We start from the raw sequence: 26,671 nt of genomic DNA on the forward strand, positions 1-26,671 counted from the left end.
GTGAGACTTTGTCTCAAAGTTAAAAATAAAAAGGACTGGGGATGTGTCTCAGTGATAAAAGCACCCCTGTGTTCAATCCCCAGCACCAAGAAAGAAAAAAGATTGGGTACCCACAAGTCATGTGTGTTCTCTGGGATGTTCCCAAGTACCAGGGACATGGCCATCCAATGTCCAACCACAGACCCAGGTCACCAATACATACAAGATGCCAGACAGCAAGCCTCAGCCTGGGTCATGCCAAGCAGGTGACACATCACCCAGTCATCCCAGCAACTGGTGACTCGACCCCACCAGATCATGTGACATCTGTGGACAGAGAGGAGGAAGAGAAAGAGGCCGGGGCAGGTCGTGGCAGAGGGAGGTGCAGGCAGTCCTCCCCAGGTCAGTAGACTGCTGCTCAGGACCACCAGGGAGCTTGTCCCCTGCCTCGGGGCAGGGAAGTGCAGGACAAGGGGCCTGGGAAAGGGAAAGGGGAGGAACCGCGAGTGTCCCTCAGATACAGGTGACCCTGCAGGTGTCCACAGCCTCAGCAGCTCTTGTCATCGCCCTGGACTTCTACATAGGGCAGCCCCATGGGCCAAGTGTCCCGCGGCCAGTAGCGGACTTTGAGGGTTTGGCCTGGCATCTCGTAGCTGGCGTCCACCAAGGCCATGGTGACCAGGCCGTAAGGGAAGGTGATGCTGATGAGCACATGCCTGTGGGGTGCAGGGAGAAGGTGCTGAGGGCACTAGATGTCCCGGCGCCACCGCCTCCTCTCCTTACTTCTCGCGGATCTCACTTTCCCAAGGGGCCTTCTGGGTCCAGTCCCCAGCCTCCGTCTCCCCCCCCTCCCCAGCCCTGGCATCCGGGTCTCCTCCCACTCGGCCTCCCAGCTCCTGGCTCTAAGCCTGGCGCCGAGGCTCTCTGGTGGTGGGGTCCCAGGGTCCAGGGCAGGTGCTCACCAGATGCTGTGCAGGTAGAAGAAATGAATCCGCTGCCAGAAGCCGCAAAGGAAGCGGTCGCTGATCCAGCTGGTCATAGCGCAGGCCCATAAAACCACGGACACCTCAATCAGGTGCCGAAGCTCCTTATTGCTGGTCCTGGGGGAGGGGAGGAAGGGAGGGGAGGAAGGGAGATGAGGCTGGGCTCAGGCGGCAGAGCCAAGGGACTGATGCAGAATTCCTCCATCCCAGATGAGGCTGGAGCTGGGAAGAGGGGAGGGGAGGGGTTGAGGGTTCAAGTTGGTGCTTGCTCTAGTTTGGATCTGGAATATTCCCCACAGACCTGGGTGTCAGAGGCTTGGTCCCCAGCTTGGTCCTATTGGGAGGAGCAGAAGCTTTTAGAGGCGGGGCCTGGAAGGACGAGGTCCAGCCATTGGTGATATGCCCTTGCAGCAAATCATGGCCCCCGGATCTCTTCCTGTTGCCTTTGCCTCCGGCCACAAGGAGAGTGGCTCATTGCCACTCCAAGTGCCCCTGCCATGACGTGGGCCTCACCACAGACCCAAGAGCCACGGGGCCAACTGATCATGGCTGAAACCACCACAGCCATGGGCCAAGCGTGCCCCTCCTCTGTGTCAGTTGATTCATGTCAGGTGTGTGTTCCAGCAGCAGAGAATTGACAGGACCCAGGGGCAGGTGTTAACCCAGTCCTCAAAGCACCTTTGTCAATGAGGAAACTGCGGTACAGGTGGTGATGTCAAGTCCCACCCATGGTTACATGGCTGAGATGTGGCAGGGCTGGGATCCAATCCTCGTTGGTCAGATTGTGTAATCTGTGTTCCTATGTAGCAAGTCCCTCTATGTTTGTGTATTTGGGGTTATAAGCATGTGTCCCTCTGGGTCAGTGCATGAAGACATGTGTTTGTGAATTGCAGGAGTGTGACTATGTGTGTCACAGTAAGTGTGTGTCTGGGGTGGGGTGCACTCTCTGGAGGCCACGCCTGTGTTTCCCAGCAACAGAGCTACCCCAGGGCTCCTTGGCAAAGAGCGTGACCCGGATAAATGAGACAGCAGCTCCTTTTTGGTTAAAAGCTTAGACTGTATTCACTCACCTAGAACTGAGCAGCCTGAACATCAAAATGCACTGTGAGTAAGAACTGGAGAGTCAGCCTAAACCCCGTAAACTGGTTAACAGCATTATATCAACATCGATTTCTTCCTTTTGAGATATACTTGGGTTGCATAAGCTGTTCCCTTTGGGGAAAACTGGGGAGAAGTGCATGATAATTCTGTGCTATATTGGCAACTTTCTGTAAATCTGTAATTATTTAAAAATTTAAAAGATTTTAAAAACAGTCTAATTACTGTCATGCATTAAAACATGTCAGAGATATAAAAACCTTTATGTTCATAATAAAAAATCTGCTTCATGGGTCTCTACTAGAGACTCCTAGGACACCAATTCATTACTCTGGAAGTCGATAGATAAAAGGAAAAAGTCAATTATCTATGCAACTTGTTCAAACTGGATTTCAAGGTTGATTAGCAAAAGTCCTTCTGGGTGGAAAAACTCCAGGTAAGGACAACAGAAGGTGCAAGCCACCCTTTCACTGCTGCTAGCCAGGTCATGGCCCCAGCAACTTGGCTCAAGCTGCTGGAGAAACATCTGCAAATGTTGGTGAAACCAGCCAAATCCTCTAGCCAGCCCTAACCCTCCAAGGGGACCCGTCCATGGGGACATCCAAACCCTGCAGGGCGGGCTCTGGGGATGGACAGGAACCACCGATGCCACCGTGAAATATTTTGGCCAAAACAAAGGAAGAACAGACCTAAATCCAACTATTAATTTGCAGGAAATACAGGGTACGAGAAAACTTAAAGATGCTAGAGGAAACGGTTGGCCAAATCCAGAACATAAATTGTGCTACAGACAAATAATTCTCTTAAAAAAAAAACCAAAAAAAACAAAGGCATGAAGAAAGGGGGATGGGAGAAGAGACCTATGAAATAAAGGGGAGCTGCGAGACCATGGTGAGGTCTTTATTTAAACACAACCAGGCACCTCTCAGAAACTGAGGCCATGTGTCCACACACAATGTTAGGTGCTGTCTTAAGAAGCACCATTAACTTTGTACAGAGTGAGCATGCCCTATACCTCCCATCTGTCTTTTGAGACTGTCCCTTTCCTTCTCTATCTATCCCTGTGCATCTGGGGGATGTGTTGGGCTGTCCACCTGTGCAGACCAAATCCAGGGGCTCCCTTGTCCTTGAACTTCCAGTTCAGTCAGCCATTAGTTTCCAGTTGGCTAGACCGGAGTCTTCTAATTGGTTGGCCAGTGGTTTCTACCTGGATTAGCTAATGGCTTCCAGTTGGGTTGGTCAATGTGGAGCCCTGGCAGGGGCAGGAAATCAAAGGGGAAAAAGGAGGGTAGTGTTAGGAGATTTACTTCTTCCAGCAGGGTTGCCTCAGGCTGGATGCAACCAGCAACTAGAAATCAGAGTCCTGCTAAGCCTCCTCTCTCCTGGGGCTTCTTGGATCCTGTGGCCTCTTCCTCCTTCCTCCTCTCCCATCACCCCTTGCCTTGGGTCTCCAGCTAGACATAGAATCCCACTCTTATCAGCACAGAGATGCTAAACAAGCCCCAGTGGTTTTCCTATACCCTGACTTCTGTATTGTGAATAATCTTTATTCAATTTTCCATAAATATCCCTGTTTGAGAAACCCTTCTCTATCCCGCTAAGACCCAATGTGGGTTAAAAACCATAATTATCAGGGGAGTTAGATCCTGAAAAGTTTCGAGTTGAAATGTATATGAGATTCAGGGGAAAAAATGTAACCCATCAAGAGCAAAATGTCAATGGTTGCTGGGCTGGTTAATGGGTGAGTGGAGGTTAGGGCTGTTCTCTCCTCTCAGATGCGTGTTTTAGGGGTTCACTGTAAAAAGGACAAGATCTGCAGTCAGATAGACTTAGGTTTGGGTCCTGGCCCCGCCACTTGCTAGTGGGTGATGTTGGGGAAGGGGCCTCCCCTCCAGGGCCTGGAGTCAAGGAGTCAGTGCCCAGAGCACGTGAGTTCTCGGGGGTGACAGGCGGGGACACGAGTGTCTGTAGCCTCCACTTACTTCCGGTACTCGCGGTACACGATGTACAGGATGTGTATGGCGATGCTGTTGAGGGCGTATGCATTGACCGTGGGCTTCAGGAAGGACAGGAAGGTGCTGATAATGGTGGTGGCAATGACCAGGCAGGTGAAGTGGGACCTGGAGGGAGAGGGGCTCAGCTGTGAGTGACAGGAGGTCCTGGAGGGTCAAGCCTGGTCATCTTATGGTGGCCAGAGAGGGAAAGGAAGGAGAAAGGCTCGGGGAAGCCCAGGTAGGCCCAGGATGTATCCTGAGCTTGGGCTCAGGAGAGTCCGATGAGGGTCCCAGGGAGGCCAAGCTGGGCCCAGGGCTGGGTAGGAGGATGAGAGGGTCTCAGGAGCCCAGGAAAGTTAATCAAGGCTCCAGAGGCCGGTGAGTTCCGCAAGAAGCTCAAGGGAACCCAGTAGGCTTGGAGGAAGATCCATGAGCCGCCGTGAATTAAGGAGAGGTCAGACAAAAGATCTCAGGGTCCCTGGAGGGACTGTGATGATGGGGTGTCTGGGGTGGTGAGAGGGTGGCGTCCTAGAAGCCTTAGGTGGGGTCACACAGGATTAGGAGAGGTTTGGAAGGGCCTCCAGTCAAGTCGGAGGGTCCCAGGGGCCCGGGAGGATAGGCTGAAAGATTCCAAGGAGTCCAGGTGAAAGACTGGGGGGAGGTATCCTGGGGCCCAGGAAGGCTTAGGCCCGGGGTCCTGGGATCTCCAGGTGGCTCAGACAAAGTTTGGAGAAGATCCCAGGCTATCAAGGTGGGATGGGGGGGGGGGCTGGGAGTCCAGGTAAGTGAAGCAGGGTGGGGAGAGACCCCCAGGGGGTCTGGCCAGGGATTCTAAGGCCCCCAAATGGCTCAGGGCAAGGATCCAGGGTGGGGGACAGGTGAGGATCCACAGAGGTCCACAGGGTCCACAGAGAGTTCAAGCCCCACCCTGTCCCGACAGACAGCCCCTGCCCCACCTGTTCCTTGCGAGGAAGGTGGGGAAGTAGCAGCGGGGCATCCAGATGCTGTAGCTACTGGCCAGTAGCCACAGGATGGCGATCTCATCCAGCAGCTGGCCCAGGAAGCTGAGCGTCATGTGGAAGTACATGGAGAACAGGCCTGGGGAGGCAGAGGCAAGGGGAGGCGTCAGAGGTGACCCGTGCCCACGCCCACCTCCTCTCCATGGCAGAGCCACACCTACCAATGATCATGAAGAGGACAAAGGTACCATAGATCCAGCGGGAGCGCTTCTGGGCGTAGGGGTGCATGAGGAACATCATGAGTGGCCCAAAGATCAGGAAGGAGATGTTGCTGAACTGGAACAGAGACGTGGGAGGGGGCTTGTCAGGACAGGAGACGGCAGGGGCTTCCTGAGTCCAATCCCTCAGTCACCAGCCAGTGGATCATCTGCAACCTTCCGGGCAATTCATCAGCCCAAGACTTATCAATCATTCACCTGTCACCCCTCCAGCTGTTTCTCTTCCTTCCTGCCTGCCTTTCTTCCTCCCATCTCTCTTTCCCTCTCTCTGTCTGTCATGGTTCTAGGGATGGAACCCAGGGCCCAGGCATGCTAGGCAAATGCTCCACCAGTGAGCCACACCCACTGTCCTCTGCTGATGTGGACAAAGCATTGGTCAGCAGTAGACCCAGTACTCCACCTGGTACTCTAGGGGTTCATCCATTCACTCAAGAGTGTGGCAAAGACGATATACTGACCTTCTATGTATATTCTCCCCCTTTTCTTTTTAGAAAAAAACTCCACATCCAATAGGTTCTGTAACTATCGACTGAACCAACTTCAGATTGAAAATACTCAGGAAAAGGAAATAATTGCTTCTGTCCTGAACACGTACAGATTTTTATTCTGGTCATTTTTCCCTCAGCAACACAGTGTAAGTACTATGTCCACATCAGTTACATTATATCAGGTGTGATAAGCTATCTGGAGATGATTTAAAGTCTATAGGAGGATTATGTAAGTTCTATGCAAATAAAAATGCCATTTAATATCAGGGACTTGAGCATCCGTGGGTTTCAGTACCTGTGGGGGTTCCCGGAACCAGTCCCCATGGAAACAAGGGACCATCATAGTATCTTCCAGGTTTTAGCTGAGCACACAGCTACTCGATGGGAGAAGACAGTTTCCACCTGCCTCACAACTCCTGTGACCTGGTGACCCAGTCTGGCTACTGGGATAAGGACATAAAGGACATCTCTGCCTCCTGGTCAGTACTTAAGAAGCTACTTAAGTCTTGCCCTATATTGTCTCCCTTATCCCGTGAATTGAAATGTCGACATGGTGGTCATATGTGAGCTTCATAGACAAAGAAAGACGACACAGCACCCTAATGACTGCCTCCTAACTGTGTGAAGCAAAGGTGGGGCTGTGCGGCTTCTAAGGTTAGATCATAAAAGGAGCTGTGGCTTCCACCTGACTCTCTTTATCTTAAAGTATGAGACCGTGGGCCCCTGAGCCACCAAGCGAGAAGCCTGGCTACCCTTGAAGCCACTATGTTGAGAGACCACACAGGATAGAGAGAGATGCTGGAGAACATCTGTTCCAGCCCCAGATGTTTGATTCTCCCCAGTTCAGTTGCAGCACAATCCAATGAACCTTCAGATGATTCTAGCTGCACCCCAGCCTTCCAGCGATGCTAAGTAGAGATGAGCCCGACCTAGACCACAGATGAATTAATGAGTAAAAGTTGTCCTTGTTTCAGGTCACCAAATTTGAGGATAACTTGTTAGGCAGTATTAGCTAGCTGAGACAAAAAGGAAATATTACTGTGGGTCACGATGGCCAGGAAAAGCTTCCTTGGGAAGAGGAGGAAAAATAGAGACCAGGAAATATGGCTGCACCTGTTCAGAGCCCCAGGAGGGCATGGCTTTTCGGTTTGAAGGTTATCTGTGGCTTAATAACGGGTCTCCCCAGGGTTAGACAGCTACTGTATTTCAGGTCCCAGGTAAAGTTCCTTATTTCCAGAATTTTCTTCTTATCCTCAAAACAGCATTATAGAGAAGGTATTGATTCTCAGAGTGGTCGAATCATCCAGCCCCATCATTGGACTAGTAAGTGAAAAATCCAGAATTTGAGACCAGAGTCCAAGAACGTGTGAATTTCTGACAAGATGGAGCAGAGTTCCGTTTATCAGAGCAGCAGAAACTATTTACCAGGTTCCAACTGATAACCAACAATAAGACCACCAAGAACGCAGCAGCTGGGGTGGAAGGTGGGATTGGGTAGTTCAGCCACCCTCCTCCCTCCTTCCTCACTAACCAAACTGGTTTGGTTCAGTATTAGGAGGACACATCATTCTGGGGAGACAAACCCCAGACCTGGGAGGGAACGACAGTCAGTGAAAGCCGATCTGGTTCTCCCCTTTCTATGATAGCAGAATTCTTTCCCAGACTCCCTTGCGGCTCCACGTGGCCATGTCCTAAGTTCTGGCCAATGAGAGTGAGCATAATAGTGGCTTCCAGGTTGCACTCTTAAAGTGAAAGTATGTGACCAGTCCTTAGCCACTTTCTGCTGGGATGCAGGTGTGACAGGATAGCTCCCTGGGCCACACAGACGAGGGCAATGGCCTAGAAATGGCAAAGTGACTCTAGGGATATCCCTGGTCCCTGGCATCGGGGGCTTTCCCACCAGCCCTGAAAGCTTATGGATTAGACATTATCTACAGGAGAAATAGCGGGGCACAGCATCACGTGCTTGTCATCCTGGCAACTCTCTGCAGGCTGAGGCAGGACATCTCAAGTTCAAGACCAGCCTCAGCATCTTAGTGAGACCCTTGGCAACTTGATGAGACACTGTCTCAAAATTAAAAACAAAAATGATGGAGGTTGTAAGTCAGTGGTCAAGTGCCCCTGAGTTCAATTCCTGATACCCTGCCCCGAGAGAGAGAGAGAGAGAGAGAGAGAGACTCCTACCTTTATTGAACCACTGTTATTTTATTGTTTCATCTTTGCCACAATTTAACCTGTATTTTAAATTATATGCTTCCTCGTTTTTTTTTTTTTTTTTTTATTGAATAAGTCCAAATTTTGCTCAGCCTTCAGGAGGACGTGGCCTTCAAGGGGTCAGGTCTGAGTCCCAAGGCATGAATCATCCTCATTGTGAAGCATTGGTTAAGGAACGGGTGTGTAATAAAATTCTGGCCAAGGAGTCATGAAGGAAAGTCTGATGGGGAACTTCTGGGAAGTTCTCTTTATTAAAACTTGAACCATTAATAGAACCTTTACACAGTGTTGTTGTGTTTAAGATGGCAGTTATATTGCAACTGTGAGGAAGCAAGGTGAGAATAAAACCTAATTAATAGTCAAGGACAGCAGTTCTCAAAACTCGTTGGTCTCAGGACCCTTTTACATTCTTAAACAGAAAGAAAAAGCTCCAAGAGATTTTACTTATATGAATTCCATTAATTGAGATTTACTGTATTAGAACTTGAAATCAAAACATTCTAGAGGGCTGGGGGTGTGGCTCAGGCGGTAGCACGCTCGCCTGGCATGCGTGCGGCCCGGGTTCGATCCTCAGCACCACATACCAACAAAGATGTTGTGTCCGCCAAAAACTAAAAAATAAATATTAAAAAAAAAATTCTAGAAATACAGGACTGCATAAGCACACACTCCCTCGGCACCAGAGTGGGTGGGGTCATTATGTATCATGTAACCTCTGGAAGATTCCATTGTGCCTGCAGAAGAGAATTGGGGCCAAAAAGGCAAATAACATCTTCACATGATTAGTGAAGACCACCAAGAACGCAGCAGCTGGGGTGGAAGGTGGGATTGGGGAGTTCAGCCGCCCTCCTCCCTCCTTGAGGACCCCCTACAAGGTCTTGGGAAGGCCCCGGGTCCGGGGCAGTGCTGCGAGGACTACACAGGAACAGAACAGAAAGACGGGGAGAACCCAGCCGTTTGGCGGTAAGCCTGTTCCAGACTTCCACTTCCATAAAAATTAAGATGTTCTCCTTTCTGTGCAAGTGATCTTTAGTTGGCTGTTTTGTTGAAATCAGTGCTTCCCAACGTAGAGACCTAACATAGGACTGGATCCCTGCTCCCTTGTTCCCTAGGTCGATGGTGCCTTTGAAAGGTGACACAAACCCATTACCTTCATCTCTAATTTGTGAAATGCACGCAAGGCTACCTCCTCTCAGTGCTGTTGACTGTCCCAGGTGTCAGGAGCTACAAGTGCAGTTCAGGTCATCAACCTTCACACCAGATTTCAACCATCAATGGCTCCAGGCCCCGATCTGCTGACGCGGGATTTTGACTCCCCACAAAGACTCCCCCGGACGCCTCAGCCACAGCAGGCAACTTGGGAGCTCAGGGGTGCTTTTCCTCTGCAGCCTCGGACTTGAGGACAGCCCGCTTGCTCTCTCAGGGACAGCCTTCCCTCCCCGAAAGACCCTTCCTCTTATCAGGCTCCTCCGTCGTCATCTGCACCTCATCTTAGCAAGGGAAGAAACAGCACCCTGCTAACTGGGCGCCTGCTCCTCTCGGAGTCCCGGCCGTAGGGATGCTGCCTCACCAAGTCAGAACACAGAGGTGGGCGTCCATGGGCTGGGCCTGACACTTCCCAGAGCAGGAGTCCTCCTGGGCCTGTCCTCGGGGATCATGGAACCAGTGCCAACAGCCCACTTGGGGGACTAGCCTGGGCTCTGTGAGCCAGCTGTTCCCAGGCCACATCTACCCTCTCTCGGTTCTCACCCTGGGCCTTGTCTGCCAGAGGACAAGCCATGCCCATCTCCAGGTCAGTTCCTAAGGCCTACCCAGCACAGAGGTACTCTGAATGACCACATATCTGTGTCAGCAGGTCCCTACCTCACTGGAAGAGACCCCTAATTCTCCCCCGGCCGATTAGGTCTTCTGACTTGAGAATTAAAATGTGAAGTTCTGCAGCTTAGGAGTCACCAACATGGAGTCAACCATTGACAAGAATCTAATGACCTTATGCATGTGAGGCAAGCTCTCTACCAACTTAGCTGTCCCCAGCCCACCACCTGTGGCCATGAGGCACCAAGGCTGAGAACAAGTGCAGATATCCCAGGACACTACATGCCCTCCTCCTGAGCCCTCCAAAGCTGCCCCGGCCATGGACTTCTCACTCCTTCTTTTTCTAAGATATTCTGGTGTCTTTCCATTGCATTCTTGTCACTGCAAGTTTGGGTTCTAAATTTTTGTTTTCTTTTGATTTTTTGCTTAAACCAGCATTCCGTTATTGGGATCTAACAGTCATCACCACCAGTGTGTTAGCTTGGGTTCTTTGGTAGCAAGCAACAGAAAATGATTGTGGAAACTTATATTATAAATATAACATTGGGCTGGGGATGTGGCTCAAGCGGTAGCGCGCTCGCCTGGCATGCATGCGGCCCGGGTTCGATCCTCAGCACCACATACCAACAAAGATGTTGTGTCAGCCAATAACTAATAAATAAATAAATATTTTTTTAAAAAAAGTTTAAAAAAATATATAACATGCTGGGCTGGGCTGGGCTCAGTGGCACAGTGCTCGCCTAGCAAGTGTGAGGACCCGGGTTCCGTCCTCAGCACCACATAAAGGTAAATGAATAAAGGCATTGTGTCCATCTACAACTGAAAAAAAAATCATAGATAAATAAGTATAACATACAGTTACTAAATATTGACCGAGAGATGGCAAGTATGCAATAAATATTATTTATTGAACATTTATGAAATATATATGTGCCTGTAGGGAGATGTTCAGATTATTTTTCAATTTTATGGTGGTGCCAATGCCACACACCCTCAGTGGCAATCACACTTCACATCTGAATTTCGGTCTTTTCCCCAGCTGGTGGCGAGTGGTCAACGGTCGCAGCTCTGGTGAGCCTCACCACACGAGGGCCAGCGACCGGCGGCAGCAGAGGGTGCCGCCCGGGTGCCAGGTCTGACCATCCAGGTGTATTAAACGGGTTTTCCACTAGGGATATTTTCAACCCACCAGCCGTTGGTCAGGCTGGGAGCCGGTCATAGGTCACCCACTCATTCGCTCATCCGCTCGGTCACTCCAGGGGCCTCACTCATCAAAGGGACGGCTGAGCCGCTCTGAGCCTCTGTGGGCCCTCGGGACAAGAACTGTGCTCGCTCCCAGGTCCAGGTCTGAGATTCGAACTCTGGACCGCATCCCATCCTCGGTCAGAGGGAGAGGGACACTCTGTGTACACAGCCACCAGGACCATTCCCGGCAGGGGAGGGGCATCTGGCTGTTGAGAGATGGGTACGAGCCTTGGCTTGAATTGTCCCCCCTGAAACTCTTTTTTCTTTTTGTACTGGGGATCAAACCCAGGGGGGCTCTACCGCAGAGCTGCATCCCCAGCCCCCACCTTTTTTTTATGGAGACAGGGTCTCCCTAAATTGCTGAGGCTGGACTGTGAACTTGCCATCCTCCTGCGTCAGCCTCCCAAGTAGCTAGGGTGACAGTCGTGGACCACTGCTCCCAGCCTCACACGGGAATTTTGCTGCCACAATGAGATACTAAGAGAGGACCAGCCTCTGGCTGTCGTGGGGTTAACAGATAAGGGTTATCTAGGAGGGTCTGCCATGAGAGTCACACATTCCCAGTCTCTCCATGTGGGACTGCCAGCAAGGAAGCCAGTGCCCGCTGCCGCCCCTTGACCTTGGACCGGAACTGTGAGTCCTAATAAACCTCCTTCCTTTAAAACTTGCCCAGTCTGCGGCTTCATGTTATTAGCAACAGAAAACGGACTAAGACGTACTGAACGGGGAAATCCATCAGCTGCACGACAGGCCGGCCTGCAGTTCTTCCTTCCCTTCTGTGTGCGAGTGTGGTGCTGGGGGTGGAAGCCCGGGCCCTACACATGGGCAAGGGCCCACCATGGAGCCACCCCCAGCCCTGGCCTGCGTCCCCCTGGCCTGGGTCCCGCCCCATCTGTGCTGATGCGCACGCATTCCTGACGCCCCAGCGCCAACCCCAGCCATGGGGCATGTGAGTCAACTCACCCCGGAGATGCTCACCAGACCAGTCCCCCGAACCCCAGCACCCCTATTAAAACACACCTGCAGCTCCCGTAACAAAACCCAGCCTCTTAAACCTGGCTAATAAACTCCTCCCCGGCTCACTGCAGCTCTGCAGCCCAGGCTGAGGGGACTGAGAGGTGGCCGCACACGGGCAGGCCGTGCTCCTGCCTCCCTGCCCCCAGGGCTTTGCACATGCTGTCTGCATGGCCCGGGACACTCTGGCTCCCGGCCCACCACTGCCAGGACTGTGACTGAGCATGTGGAGTCAGTACCGGGCAGTGCGTGTGGACGGCGGGACGGAAGGGCCCAGCTGGCTCCAGGGTCTCTGATAACAGCAGGACGCCGGGTCCCCCTCCCAGCCTCCAGGGCTAGCTCCCACGTTTCCCTAAACCTCGTCCCACCCAGGCGGGGTGAGGCTGGAGCTGCCTCAGTCTGGGATCCTGTCCAAAGCCAGCTCAGCCCCAGCTAGGACTCTCGTGGGCTGGGCTCCCTGGGTGAGGCCCGGAGCCCGCGTCACCTCCTTCCTTCATTCGTTTGCTCCTTCATTCATTTGCAACCATTCCTTGAGCTCCCAACCACAAACCCGAGGATCTTAACTGTGCCCCAAAACAAAATCCCTGCCTTTGTGGTGTTTGTCCAGTGCCCACGGCTCTATGCTGCCACTCATCCTTGGATCTCCCAGATCTCCAAGCACCGAGGGAAGGGTCGGAGAACTAAATGTCAGGCTGGGGAGTTGGCCACATCCCCACACCTGCCTCTAGGGCAATGCTGGGCACATAGTAGGAGCTCAGTCAATTGTTGTAGAAAACAATGCTTGTGCCAGGCGCAGTGGTGCAAACCTATGATCCCGGGGATTGGGGAGGCTGAGGCAGGAGGATCTCTTGAGTTCAAGGCCAGCCTCAGCAGCTTAGCAAGACCCTGCCTCAAAATAAAAAATAAAAAGGTCTGGGGGTGTGGCTCAGTGGTCAAGCATCCCGGGGTCAGTCCCCAGGAAAGGGAGAAAGCCGGCAGGGGAGGAAAACGATTGTGCAGGAGGGACACAGGGCACCGACACAGCTCTGGAATCCCCCCCGTGCCCTGGTACCGCGGGAACCTGGCAGGGGAAGACAAAGGTGGCAAAGACAGGAAGGAGCCTGAGGGGTGGGGAGGACGAGAGGGAGGGAGGCGGGACCGGCCAGAGGGAAGGAACCCACGGCCCCCTTGGGAGGACTCGGGTTCAGGGCCCTTCCCCGTCACCTGACCCCAGTGCAGTCCAGTCCCCACCACTCCCTCCTCTCAGGGCCACGTTCCACTTCAGCTTTTCCATTAACTCGTTTCTTGACTTATTTCTTGCCTCGGCCTCCCCCACTGGACTGGGACTTCCCTGAGGACAGGGGACACCTGTCTTATGCCTGTGTCCCTAGCAGGTGTCACGCGGCACAGCCAGTGCTGAATCCGTCCGTCCGCGCAGTAGCACCTGGCAACGCCGCCTCACTCTCTCCTCGTCACTGAGCCCAACCCACCGCCCACGCCCGGCTACCGCCTGCCAAGCAGAGTCACCTGCGTCCACTGCACACCTGCCCACGAGTGCTGGTCCTGGGCAGGGTGAACAGAAGCAGCGCCAGCCACAGCGCCAGACTGGCTTGGGAATCAGGCGCCCGCCATTCGGTGCTAAGCACTGGGGAACCAGGGCCCTCAGCGCTGTGGGGAGGTGAGAGGCTCTGGGACGGGGCTGTCTTGGCATGCTGTGTGACCCTGAGGAAGGAGCTTGCCCTTTCTGACTCTTGTTTCTCCATCCGTTGGGGGACATAAGAGTAACTACTACCTAAGATTTTTATGAGTATTATATGAAGCGCTATGTATTAAATAAAATTAATAAATGTCAAGTCGATAAACAAATAACATTTTTGCCCTTCTGTGCTGTTTGCTTCTGATGTTAATAGTTTCAATACATTCAATGCTTAGAAGTCTCGGGAGCTGTGAGGTTTTGTTATTTATTTATTTATTTATTTATTTGTACTAGGAATTGAGCTCAGGGACACTCGACCACTGAGCCCCATCCCCAGCCCTATGTCGTATTTTATTTAGAGACAGGGTCTCACTGAGCTGCATAGCACCTCACTTTTGCTGAGGTTGGCTTCAAACTCACGATCCTCCTGCCTTCAGCCTCCTGAGCTGCTAGGATTACAGGCGTGGGCCACCATTTTTAAAAAGAGACATAGATCATGTGCTATAAATCCACTCTGAAAGAAATCAATTCGGTGGTTTCTAGCACACTTCAAGTTCCATAACCACCACCTCTACCCAATTCCAGAGGAGCTTGTCCCCGGGCCTGCACCCACAGACCCACATCCTGTCCCTGGGCTCCCCTGTCCTGGACGTCTCCTATCCCTGGGTCACACACTGTGGCCTGTGTGTCTGGCTCTCACTGAGCACCAGGTCCTGGGCCCATCAGCTCTGCGGTTGTCACCTTGCTCCTGCTGGTGGCAGAGGGACCTCCAGGTGTGTGGCCTGAGCTGAGACCGACGGGTGCCCAGCGGGTGTGTGCTGAGCAGGATGGGAGAGGGCGGTGAGCCTCCCTGCACAGCAGCCACCAGGGTGGGGTCCACCTCTGAACCCCCAGAATGCGGGGCAGCGCCTGGCACAGGCCACATGCCCTGGCCATCCTTATGGGAACAGAATGGAGAGCGGCTGTCCCAGGGTGGATCTCCTCCGCCGGGGGCCAACAGCCTGGGCCACCAGCACCCATCGTCCAAAGGAGGAAAGAGGTCCCCAGGGACCTCAGGTCTGCACCCAAGTTGCATCAAGAGTGACCAGTGTTACACGTTTACTATTCTAGTTGTGGTGTCTCCCCTGCCTGAGGACAAGGACTCCACCCTCCAGAGGCACCAGGTCATCATTTGCTAGTCAGTGGGGGAGAAGGCAGAAGAGGAAGGTACCACCGGATCTCTAGTGCGCTCGTGGCTTAGAGCTCCCTGCCCAGGGCACAACCGGGGCTCAGAGAGGGATGGCTGCCCCCTGGGTCACACAGCACTCAAGGAAGAGCCGAGGCTGGCAACACTGCAGAGGCCAGCTGCCGGAGGGCTCAGGGAGGAGGTGGGCAGGGTGCTGGAGAAGGGGGCAGAGCAGCCAGCACCCTTCCACACTGCCCCCGCTCTGGTCTCTCTTCATGGCCCCGGGTTGTCCTGCCCCTCTTACCGCCCGCCTTTCCCTAGACAGGTAGGCCACCCCTTTGCTCTGTCCAGAGTGAAGAGTCTTCTGAAGAGGATGAGCAGCAGAACCCCAGGGGGGAACTCATCTCCGCAGCCTCCAGGACCCAGGGCCCTGGAACCTTCCACCTGTACCATTCAGAAATCTGAACTCTCCCAAGCGCCCAGTCGCCCGGCAGGAGGTCAGCAGGCCAAGAGGGACGGGTGCCAACTCATGTGACCGTGTCCTTGACTTCTGCCCTGCCCTGCCCTGCCCAGCCAGCACCCCCGACCTCTGCTCCTTCTCTTCCTGCCCACAGTGGAACCCAACCTGCTGACCTCTCACCTCTCAGCTGATCAGTGCCCTGATGGCCTCCCTCCTCAGCCTGGCGCTGCTGACCTGGCCCAGAAACCTCCCCATCCTTCCTCCCACCCTCAGTGCCTCTGTGATAGGCACCTGTGCTCTGGCCTCAAACCACCTGCTACTTTCCAACAGGATGTGCTTTCTTGCCTCAGGGACTCTGCCTGCGTCATGCCCTTTGCCCAGTAGCCTGCGAGCACAGGCACTGCGGTCCTGAGACCTGGGGCACACTGCACCCTCGACCTCTCCTCCCCAAGAGGCCCCACCCCCACGGCTCCCACCCCCAGCTTCCGCTCCTTCCTCCTCCCTAGGCCTCACACTCACCAGGGGGGGCAGGAATGCACCTCTAATTCTGGACACACCCCACACGCGGAGCACCCTGGGCCTCCTGGAACCTAAGGGTCATCCTGCTGTCGTTGGTGTCAGCATTTTGTTGAAGGAATGAGCTCGCCAAGGAGCGCCGGACGATCTCCAGCGCTCAACACAGCAGGAAAACTTTGGGAGCCAAGTGGCTGAGGCAGGACGATCCAAAGTCTGTGAAACTCCCAAAGTTTCACAGACAGCTCGGCTTCCTCTTCCTCCTCGCATTCCAGCCACAGAAACACTTTCTCCTTTCCCAATCTCCCAGCTCCTCTTTGACTTCCCGAATCCTGCACATCCTCTGCTCTCCCTGTCCGGACTTCTCCCATGCTTGGTGGGCTCCGACTCGTCCTTCAAGACCCAGTTCCTGTGTGCCCTTTTCCATGAAGCCTCCCAACACCTGGGCTGACTCCTTTGCTATTTTCTTCTTCTGTAACCTTGACCGTGAGCATCTGGGCTCTGCCTCCTAACCCGACTCAGAGCTCTCTGCAAGCAGAGACAAATTCCTCTTTAGAGTCACATTCTCAACATGAATCGTGACTCCTAAGCAGGTCGTGATGAGAGCAATGGGAACAGATTTCTTAAATGTTTTCTGCTGCATGCTTAGTCTTTCACTTATATCCCTGGATCAAAAGCAGGCTCTGAGACGGCTTCACAGAATGTCACCGGGAAGCCTTCAGCCCCACAGACAGGCCCCAAGGCTGCAGCTCCACTGGGTGTCTTCACTTATCACAGTCACAAATGACTCGGGGACGACTCTGTGTATAAATCTTGTTGTCTTCTGGGATGATTTCTTTGGTACAAATTCCCCGAGGTGCAATGACTAGGTCAGAACAGGCATCATTTGTAAATTCATCCCTAGGCACAAGTCACCAAAGCACACCCAGGGAATAGCAGCAAGAGGGTGGGCCACATCACGAGGAAGAACTTGTTCATTTTATTCTTAGTTTATTTTGTTGTTTTGAACAGGGCCTCACTTGTGGCCCAGGCTGGCCTTGAACTCCTGGGCTCAAGAGATCCTCCCTCCTCAGCCTTCTGAGGAGCTAGTACAACAAAGTCACGACTCCTGAGTTAAACTCCTTACTTATTTTTTTTAATTATTGTATTTTTATACCTTTATTTGTTTATTTTTATGTGATGCTGAGGGTCCAACCCAGTGCCTTACACGTGCTAGGCAAGCGCTCCACCACTGAGCTGCACCCCAACCCTCTTATACTCAATCTTAATCGGTAATTCAGAGCAAAGAATACCATCATCTTACTGTCCTCCACTTGAATGGTTTTTTTGGCATAAGTGTGTCAGGGGTGGGCAAACCCTGACCATGAGCCTAATTGAGCCCCTTGCCTTGTATCATGGGACTGGCAAGCTACGAAATATCGCTTCCCTTTTCAAATGGTGAAAATTATTTTGCAACATGTGAAAATCATAGGAAATCCGTATTGCAGCATCCATAAATAAAGCTTTATTGGAACACTGTCACCCAGTCACTTACAGATCACCCAGGAGGCTTTGAAACCTTTAGCAAAGCTGAAGAGTTGGGACACGAACCACATGTGTCATACAGCTGAAAGTATTTACTAGCTGTAAATAGGTCTGTGCAGAACAAGTTTGTCACTCCACTCCAGCCCCCACCCTTGAATGATATGATGATCACTCAGCTGTGTCCAGGAGGAGAAAACTTTGAAGAAACACTTCTGTGTGTGTGTGTGTGTGTGTGTGTGTGTGTGTGTGTGTGCTGGGGATGGAGCCCAGGGCCTCACACATGCTAGGCACACGCTCTACCACTGAGCTACACCCCCAGCCCCTTTTATTTTATGTTGAGGTTTGCTTAGTTGCTGAAACTGACCTCAAGCTTGTGATCCTCCTGCCTCAGCCTCCAGAGTCACTAGGATGACAAGGGTGCCCCACTGAGCCCAGTGAGGAAACCCCTCTAACCCAGCTCGACTGCTAACTCTTTTGATCTTTCAGTATCAAAAACAGGGTCAATCCCAGGAAAACCGAGATAAGTTGGTCACCCTGGGCTGGGCAGACACTCTTCTCCTCTGGGAAGAATTTCTTAACCCCCGCCCCCACCATGAGGCCTCCTGGGCACCTTCACAGTGGTCTCAGAGCCCTGCACAGAAGAGACCCAAGTACACTTGCACCAGGGAACACAGAAGGTCAGTTCCTAGAGGTGCAGGTCCCAGACAAGACTCTTTCCCAATCTCTGTCATGACTTGGGAACGCTGGAGACCTGCCGTGGCCTCTCGGGGTGTCCATGGGTGGGCTAAAGGAGGAGTCTCCACCCTCCCGACTCCGGGGACACCCTGTGGCGATGGGCCCCTCAGAGAACATTTGGGGCCTTCCAGGAGATGCAGACAGGAGAGTCCCAGAACCCCACCCCTCCCCCTAGCCTCTGATGAGCGGCACATTTGTCCCCTTCCCAGGATACCGATGGGACAACTGAGGACCAGAAGGGCCTCCCCAGCCCTGGAGGAGCGAGCTCAGGAGGTCAGGAGGAGCCCCGGGTCTCGCCTCCGGCTCCTGGAAGCCACTAGTCCGAAGCTAACAGGGTCAGAACCAGCCTGGGCAGCCTAAACGGAGCGCCCCGCATTTTTTAGTCCCCCAAAGTCTCCTAGAGTTGCCAAGTCCAGGCTCACCCCGGCTGTAAGAGCCAGCCGAGCCCCAGCTGAGCAGCGCTTCCTCGGGGAAGCTGGGATGAACGCGGGGCTAGCCCACGTCCTGCGTCACCCCGGACAGCTCTGGCACACAGCCAGTGCCCGGTGAAGCCCGTGTTCACAGGGTGCAGAGCCGAGCACCGCCTGCATGCCCACCAGCCCAGCGGCAGCAGCCAGGCTCCAGAGCGCCCGGCCCCCTCGGCACCAGGCCCTGCTCAGGAAGAGCTCAGCATAGTCTTTCCATGACTGCTCCCGTCTCTCAAGCTTTGGTTCAATGTCATTGTCATTTACCCGTCCATGATTCTTAAGCACTTCCAATGTTGTGCCATAGCACAGTCTGTGGGGCTGGTGACTGAACAACTCACTATGCCCAGAACCGAGGGGGTTTCTGGAAGGGGAAACTTTCAGTGCTAAAAATAGGATAATCCCAGGAAGACAAATGATTTGTCTGAGCTGGAAGAGCCATGAGAACCAGCCAGCCACAGTCACCTCCTGCATGAAGCCTTCCCTGATCCACCTTGACTGACTCAGAGGCCTCCTCTGGGTATCCTCACAGCTGCCTCTGTGCCCCCCATCACAGCACCATCCTCCTGGGTTGCAGACGCCTGAAGTCATCTCGGTGCTCTCTGCTCAGAGCAGAGGCCTGCTCCCTGCCTGGCTCTGCTGCGTTTCCTATCACGCAGGTTGATGCCAAATAAAGACAAAATCAATGAATGAAAGCCGACACTCCCAGCCTAAGTGATGAGAAGACGGAGCCACAGACAGGCGAACTGCTCGAGCCAGATTCCCCAGAGAGGATGTGCAGAAGCCAGGTTTTGAACTCGCACCCCAGGAGGTTCCCTCCCGCCCACCCAGCGCCGTGGGTCCTCACCGTGTTGTAGAACTCGGCCACCAGCTGTGAGTACTGGAAGTTGCTCTCACACCAGTCCACCTCAGAGCTCTGGTACGCCAAGATGCTGGGCATCCTGACCCAGCCACTGCCACCTGCTCACTGCACCTGGCAGAGATGGGCGGCAGAGCAAGGGAGCCCAGAAGGGCCCGGCCCAGGTGAGGCGGAGAGGACGGCTCCGTGCCCCGCGGCAGGCCAAGAGGAAAAACCTGCTGGGCAGCTCCCCGGTTGCACCAGGGCAGCCTGGCAGATGCTACGCAGAGACAGTGGTGGCCTTGGGCACCAACCACAGAGCTGGTGCTGCTCAGGGGGGCGTGGGTGAGCAGGGAGGAGGCCTCCCATCCCGGCTCCTAAGGAGCAGAAGTTGGGGTCCATGGCTGTTCTAGAACGGTAATAAGGACAAGAGTTCACCGTGGTGGGTGCGCCACGCTCTCCGTTTCACAGATGAGCAAGCTGAGGCAGAGGGAGAAGCCACTTGGTGGCAAAAACCAGGCTGAACCTCAGGCCCCTAACCATTACTGCCTGGGCGCCATTCGAAGCCCTGCACGGGGGCAGCAGCTGGACACCCCCTCCAATGGGCTTGGCTCAGAGGGACAGAGCCCTTGGTTAGGAGACGCCATCCTACCATCTCCCCTCCAGGACCTCTGTGAAGTTGGGTGGGATGGAAGCCATTTCTCCTGGTGGTCAAGGCCTCATGCGCACTGGGTGGTGGCCCGCACCTGTAGTCCCCACTCCGAGGAGATGAGGCAGGAGGATTGCAAGTTTGAGGCCAGCCTGAGCAGCCTCGATCTCACTGGTCTTACAATCAGCGGAGTGGTGGTGGTGGGTGCTGCTGTCTGATCCCCAGCTTGCCCCCTGGGACAGGAAGGTGACATTCATGGATGCGATTGTTACAGAGACAGCTGGTCCAGGGCTAAGCTCCCTGTCGGGATCAGAAGAGCAAGAAAATGATACTGGTGGGCTGGGGCTGGGGCTCTGGCAGAGCGCTCACCTCCCACGGGTGAAGCACTGGGTTCGACTCTCAGTACCACATGAAAATAAATAAAACAAAGGTATTGTGTTCATCTACAACTAAAAAAATTTTTTAAATGATAATGGTGTTTCATACTATAGGTGACCTTGAGCTTTAAGGTAAGCCTATGAGATGGTGATCTTGATGGTGATGAGGACTGGCACTCACTTACCAACTTCATACCTCCACCAGGCTCTTTTCTACGTGTTCAGCATTCAGTATTATCTCATTTAATTTTCTTTTCCTTGCAGGAGGTATCAGGGATTGAACTCAGGGGCATTCAACCACTGAGCCACATCCTCAGCCCTTCTTTGTATTTTGTTTAGAGAAAGGGTTGCACAGAGTTGCGTGGCACCTTGCTGTTGCTGAGGCTGGCTTTGAATTTGTGATCCTCCTGCCTCAGCCTCCCCAGCCGCTGGGATTACAGGCATGTGCCACCAAGCTGGCTCATTTAACATTCTTAACACCCTGAGACAGTAACTGCTTTTTCTTCTGATTGTAATAAGGAAGCAGACGATCAGGACTAAAGCAACTCACCCCAGGTCAAATATCTAGAAAGTGACAGAAGGAGGCAAGCCACGTCACCTCTGAGCCTGCTTCTCGCCTGTGAAATGGGAGCAGTGCTTGTTGCTCCTTCCCAGGTTCCTTGTGAACATACAGTGGCCAGCTACGGTGTTTCTCCAGCAAGAGAACTTGGCAACACAGGGCAGTGCATGCAGCTGCATGGCAGGCAGGGACTCCTTCGGAACTCTCCCTCATTGCAGGGCTGCCTCAGAGCTGGTGACTGATGCTGCAATTTTTTTTGGGTGGGGGGTTGAAGCCAGGGATTGAACTCAGGGGCACTTGACCACTGAGCCACATCCCCAGCCCTGTTTTGTATCTTAGAGACAGGGTCTCACTGAGTTGCTTAGGGCCTCCATATTGCTGAGGCTGGCTTTGAACTCATGATCCTCCTGCCTCAGCCTCCTGAGCCACTGGGATTACAGGCGTCACCACCGCGCCTGGCTTGTCTGACGCTTCACAGTCTCTCTGTTGGACCAGCTAGACTGTGCCACAGGAGGTGCCTCCTTTGGCCTCACCCTTTACACAGGCGGTCTTTCCCTGCAGATGGTGTCTCCTTTCCCTTTGCTGGAGGCTTCCAAAGTTTCCTTGGTTAAATAAAAGTATTAAGCCTCATAATTGTGGTGTTGGTTACACAAATCTGTACGCGTGATGAAATCCCATCAACACCCTCAGCCAGGCCTGTAGAGCTGTTGAAATCTGAATGCAGGCTCCAGATCATATCAGTCCAACGTCCTGGTTTTGAAATGATATTGTTCTGTCACATGTCACCACTGGAGAAGCCGCACACAGGGTACTGGGACTGCTCTGCTCTACTTTTTTTTTTTCTTTTTGGTGCTGGGGATTGAACCCAGGCCCCACCCGCACTAAGCATGTGCTCTACCACCGAGTGGCACCCCAGCTCCTGCACTATCATTACACCTTCCTGCAAGACTGTCATTATTCCAAAATAAAAAGATTTTTTTTGAGTTGTCAATAGACCTTTATTTTATTTATTTTTATATGTTGTGCTGAGGGTCGAACCCAGTGCCTCACACATGCTAGGCAAACGCTCTACCACTGAGCCCCAGCCCAACCCTAAACAGATTTTTTAAAAGTAGTTGATTTGGGGCTGGGGGCGTGGCTGGGTGGTAGAGCCCTATGCCTATCATGCTTGAGGCCCTGGGTTCAGAATAAAGGTTGACTTATATTCCCTTCCTTCTTTCTGTACTGGGATAGAACTCAGCAACACGACCACTGAGCCATATCCCCAGCCCCACTTTTTAATATTTATTTTTTAGTTATAGGTGGACACAGTATCTTCATTTTTTATATGGTGCTGAGGTTTGAACCCAGGGCCTCCCACATACTAAGTAAGTGCTGTACCTGTCAGCCCCAGCCCCAGCCCCAGCCCCTTTTATTTTATCTTGAGGCAGGGTCTTGCTGAGTTGCTGGGCTGACCTGGAACTTACCATCCTCCTGCCTCCTGAGTCTCTGGATGACAAGCATGGATGTGTTTTTAGTCAACGTGGGAATGGAGAAACGAAATGTCCCCTCTTTGCACAATGGAACATTACTCAGCCTTTACAATCAGGACAAAAATCCTGGCACCTGTCCCAACAGAAGAACCTTGAGAACATTATGCTATAATGCTGTGTTTTCATGTTTGGAAATTTGAACGATTCGAATGAAAATAACGGTACACGCAACTGGTCATGTGAACAGGGACCACACATGAGCAGAGGACTTGAGAATGTCACCAGCTGAGCAGCCTTGGCAACTGCAAGCACTTCCTTGTCCAGAAAGGAGGACTGAGGACAGGAAGGACCAAGGCTGTCTCTAGCCCAGTGTGGGGCCCGCGCCAGTCCTCCCAGCTGCTCGTGAGGCTGAGGCAGGAGGACCTTGTGACCCAGGCGTTTGAGGCCAGCCTGGACAACCTGGCAAGGCCGCTCAAGAGGGAAAAATATGCAATCTAAGATCTCCAGTGAGTCTAGAAGATTTGATCTGGACACACCTCCGATTGCAGCCACATGTGGGTTGGGTCAGGACAGGTGACCTCAAACTTTCAAGAAATCCCTCACATGGGCTTCTAATGTGGGTTAACCCTGCGGCTGATCTGGAAACGTTTTGTTTAATTATATTTATTCATTCTTATTTGTTCTACTTAGTTGTACATGACAGAAGAATGCATTTCAATTCATCATACACAAATAGAGCTCAACATTTCAATTCTCTGATTGAACACGGTGTAGAGACGCACGATTCATGCAGTCACACATGTACCTAGGGTAGTGATGTCCATCTCATACCACCATCTTTCCTACCCTCATAACCTCTCCCCTCCCTCCCCTTTGCCCAATTCAAAGATCCTCCGTTCTTCCTACGCCCCTCCCCCATTATAGATCAGCATCCACTAAGCAGAGAAAACTTTGGACCTTTGGTTTTGGGAGATTGGCTTACTTTGCTTAGCATGATATTCTCCAACTCCATCCATTTACCTGCAAATGCCATAATTTTATTCTCTTTTCCTGCTGAGTAATATTCCTCTGTGTATATTTTACCAGTTTCTTTATCCATTCATCTATTGAAGGGCATCTAGGTTGCTTCTACAGTTTAGCTATTGTGAATTCCGCTGCTATAAACATTGACATAGCTGCGTTACTATAGTATGCTGATTTTGAGTCATTTGGGTATAGGCTGAGGAGTGGGATAGCTGGGTCAATGGTGGTTCCATTCCAAGCATTCTAAGGAATCTCCATACTGCTTTCCAGATTGGTTGTACCAGTTTGCCATCCCCTCAGCAATGTATGAGTGTGCCTTTCTCCCTACATCCTCTCCAACACTTATATTGCTTGTATTCTTTTTTTTAAAGAGAGAGTGAGAGAGAGAGAGAGAGAGAATTTTTAATATTTATTTTTTAGTTCTCGGCGGACACAACATCTTTGTTGGTATGTGGTGCTGAGGATCGAACCCGGGCCGCACACATGCCAGGCGAGCGCGCTACCGCTTGAGCCACATCCCCAGCCCGCTTGTATTCTTTTAAAAATTTTTTTTTGTATTTGAAGATGGATACAATATCTTTTTAATTTATTTATCTTTATGTGGTGCTGAGAATCAAACCTAGGGCCTACACGTGCTAGGCAAATGCCCCACCTCTGAGCCACAACCCCAGCCCCTATTGCTTGTATTCTTGGTAACTGGCGTTCTGACTGGGGTGAGAGGAAATCTGAGAGTAGTTTTGATGTGTATTTCTCTAATTACTAAAGATGTTAAACATTTTTTTCATATATTTTTTGATCACATGTATATCTTCTTCTGAGAAGTGTATGTTCAGTTCCTTAGCCCATTTATTGATTAGGTTGTTTGGTTTTGGGTATTAAGTTTTTTGAGTTTTTCGTATACCCCAGAGATTAGTGCTCTATCTGATGTGCTTGTGGTAAAAATGTGCTCCCATGCTGTAGGCTCTCTCTTCACCTCCGTGATTGTTTCTCTTATTGAGGAGAAGCATTTTAGTTTTAACCCATCCCATTTATTGATTCTTGATTTTATTTCTTGCACTTTAGGAGTCTTGTTAAGGAAGTCGGGGCCTAATCTGACATGATAAAGATTTGGGCCTACTTTTTCCTCTATGAGGCGCAGGGTCTCTGGTTTTATTCCTAGGTCCTTGATCCACTTTGAGTTGTGCTTTGTGCAGGGTGAGAGATAGGGGTTTAATTTCATTTTGCTACATATAGATTTCCAGTTTTCCCAGCACCATTTGTTGAAGAGGCTATCCCTTCCAATGTATGTTTTTGGCACCTTTGTTAGTATGAGATAACTTTATTTATGTTGGTTGGTCTCTGTGTCTTCTATTCGGTACCATTGGTCTGCATGTTTATTTTGGTGCCAATACCATGCTGTTTTTGTTACTATAGCTCTGTAGTACAGTTTAAGGTCTGGTATCCTGATGCCTCCTGCTTCACTTTTCTTGCTAAGAATTGCTTTGGCTATTCTGGGCCTTTCATTTTTCCAAATGAACTTCGTGATTGCTTTTTCTAGTTCTATGAAGAATGTCATTGGGATTTTAATAGAAATTGCATTAAATCTGTTTTAATGCAATTAAAACAGTTTTGGTAGTATGGCCATTTAGACAATATTAACTCTGCCTATCCAAGAGTCTTTTCGTCTTCTAAGGTCTTCTTCAATCTCCTTCTTTAGTGTTCTGTAGTTTTTTCATTGTAGAGGTCTTTCACCTCTTTTGTTAGATCAACTCCCAAATGTTTTATTTTCTTTGAGGCTATTTTGAACCAGGTAGTTTTCCTAATTTTTCTTTCAGTGGATTCATCACTTATGTATATAAATACATTTAATTTATGTATATTGATTTTATATCCTACTACACTGCAGAATTCATAATAGTATTATTCTGGTGGAATTTTTGTGGTCTTCTAAATATAGAATCATGTCATCAGCAAATAATGATAGTTTGAGTTCTTCTTCTCCTATTTTTATCCCTTTAATTTCTTTCACCTGTCTGATTACTCTGGCTAGAATTTCAAGGACTATGTTGAATAGAAGTAGTGAAAGAGGGCACCCTGTCTTGCTCCAGTTTTTAGAGGGAATGCTTCCAATTTTTCTCCATTTAGAATGATGTTGGCCTTGGGCTTAGCATAGATAGCTTTTACAATGTTGAGATATAATCCTACTGCTCCTAGTTTTTCTAGTGTTTTGAAAGTGAAGACGTGCTGCATTTTTTAAAATATATTTTTAGATGTTGATGGGCCTTTATTGTATTCATTTATTTTTATGCAGTACTGAGGATAGAACCCAGGGCCTCACACATGCTAGGAAAGTGCTCTACCACTGAGCCACAACCCCAGCCCAGAGGTATTGTATTTTATTGAATACTTTTTTAGCATCTATTGAGATAATCATGATTTTTCTCTTTAAGTCTATTGAAGCGATGTATTACGTTTATTCATTTTTGTATGTTGAACGAAACTTGCATCCCTGGGATGAACGCCACATGATCATGGTGCACCATCTTTTTAATATGTTTTTGTATGCCATTGGCCAAGATTTTATTGAGAATGTTGCATCTACCTTCATCAGGATTATTGGTCTGAAGTTTTCTTTCCTTGATTATTGTTTGTCTGGTTTTGGTATCAGGGTGATGCTAACCTCATAGAATGAGTTTGGAAGGGTTCTCTCCTTTTCTATTTCATGAAATCATTTGAAGAGTATTGGTATTAATTCTTTTTGGAAGGTCTTATAGAACTTGGCTGAGAATCCATCTGGTCCTGGGATGTTCTTGGTTGGTAGGCTTTTGATGATGTCTTCTATTTCCTTTCTTGAAATTGATCTGTTTAAATTGTGTACATCCTCCTGATTCAGTTTGAGTAGATCATGTATTTTAGAAATTTGTCAGTATCATTGAGATTTTCTATTTTATCAGAGTACAAATTTTTAAAATAGTTTCTAATTATCTTCTGTATTTCAATCGTGTCTGTTGTGATATTTCCTTTTTCATCACAAATTTTTAGTAATTTCAGTTTCTCTCTCCTTCTCTTTATTACTGTGACTAAGTTAGGTGTATCAATTTTATTTATTTTTTCGAAGAACCAACTCTTCATTTTTTGAACTTTTGAATTATTTCTTTTGTTTCAACTTCA

The 26,671-nt window shown here is 50.8% G+C and overlaps 1 protein-coding gene across 1 annotated transcript; it reads right to left on the minus strand.

Moving 5' to 3' along the window:
* Window positions 1–526: 526 nt before the first annotated feature.
* ACER1 (alkaline ceramidase 1) lies at window positions 527–19,543 on the minus strand (the record flags this gene model as incomplete). Its single annotated transcript, XM_081286473.1, has 6 exons — window positions 527–695; window positions 942–1,079; window positions 4,043–4,180; window positions 5,011–5,152; window positions 5,235–5,349; window positions 19,451–19,543. The coding sequence occupies 6 exons, from the start codon at window positions 19,541–19,543 to the stop codon at window positions 527–529; spliced, it is 795 nt and encodes a 264-aa protein (XP_081142599.1).
* Between the last annotated feature and the right edge of the window lie 7,128 nt (window positions 19,544–26,671).

The sequence above is a fragment of the Spermophilus citellus genome (assembly GCF_964194105.1).
Source record: "Spermophilus citellus genome assembly, chromosome: 3".
Classification (NCBI taxonomy): domain Eukaryota; kingdom Metazoa; phylum Chordata; class Mammalia; order Rodentia; family Sciuridae; genus Spermophilus; species Spermophilus citellus.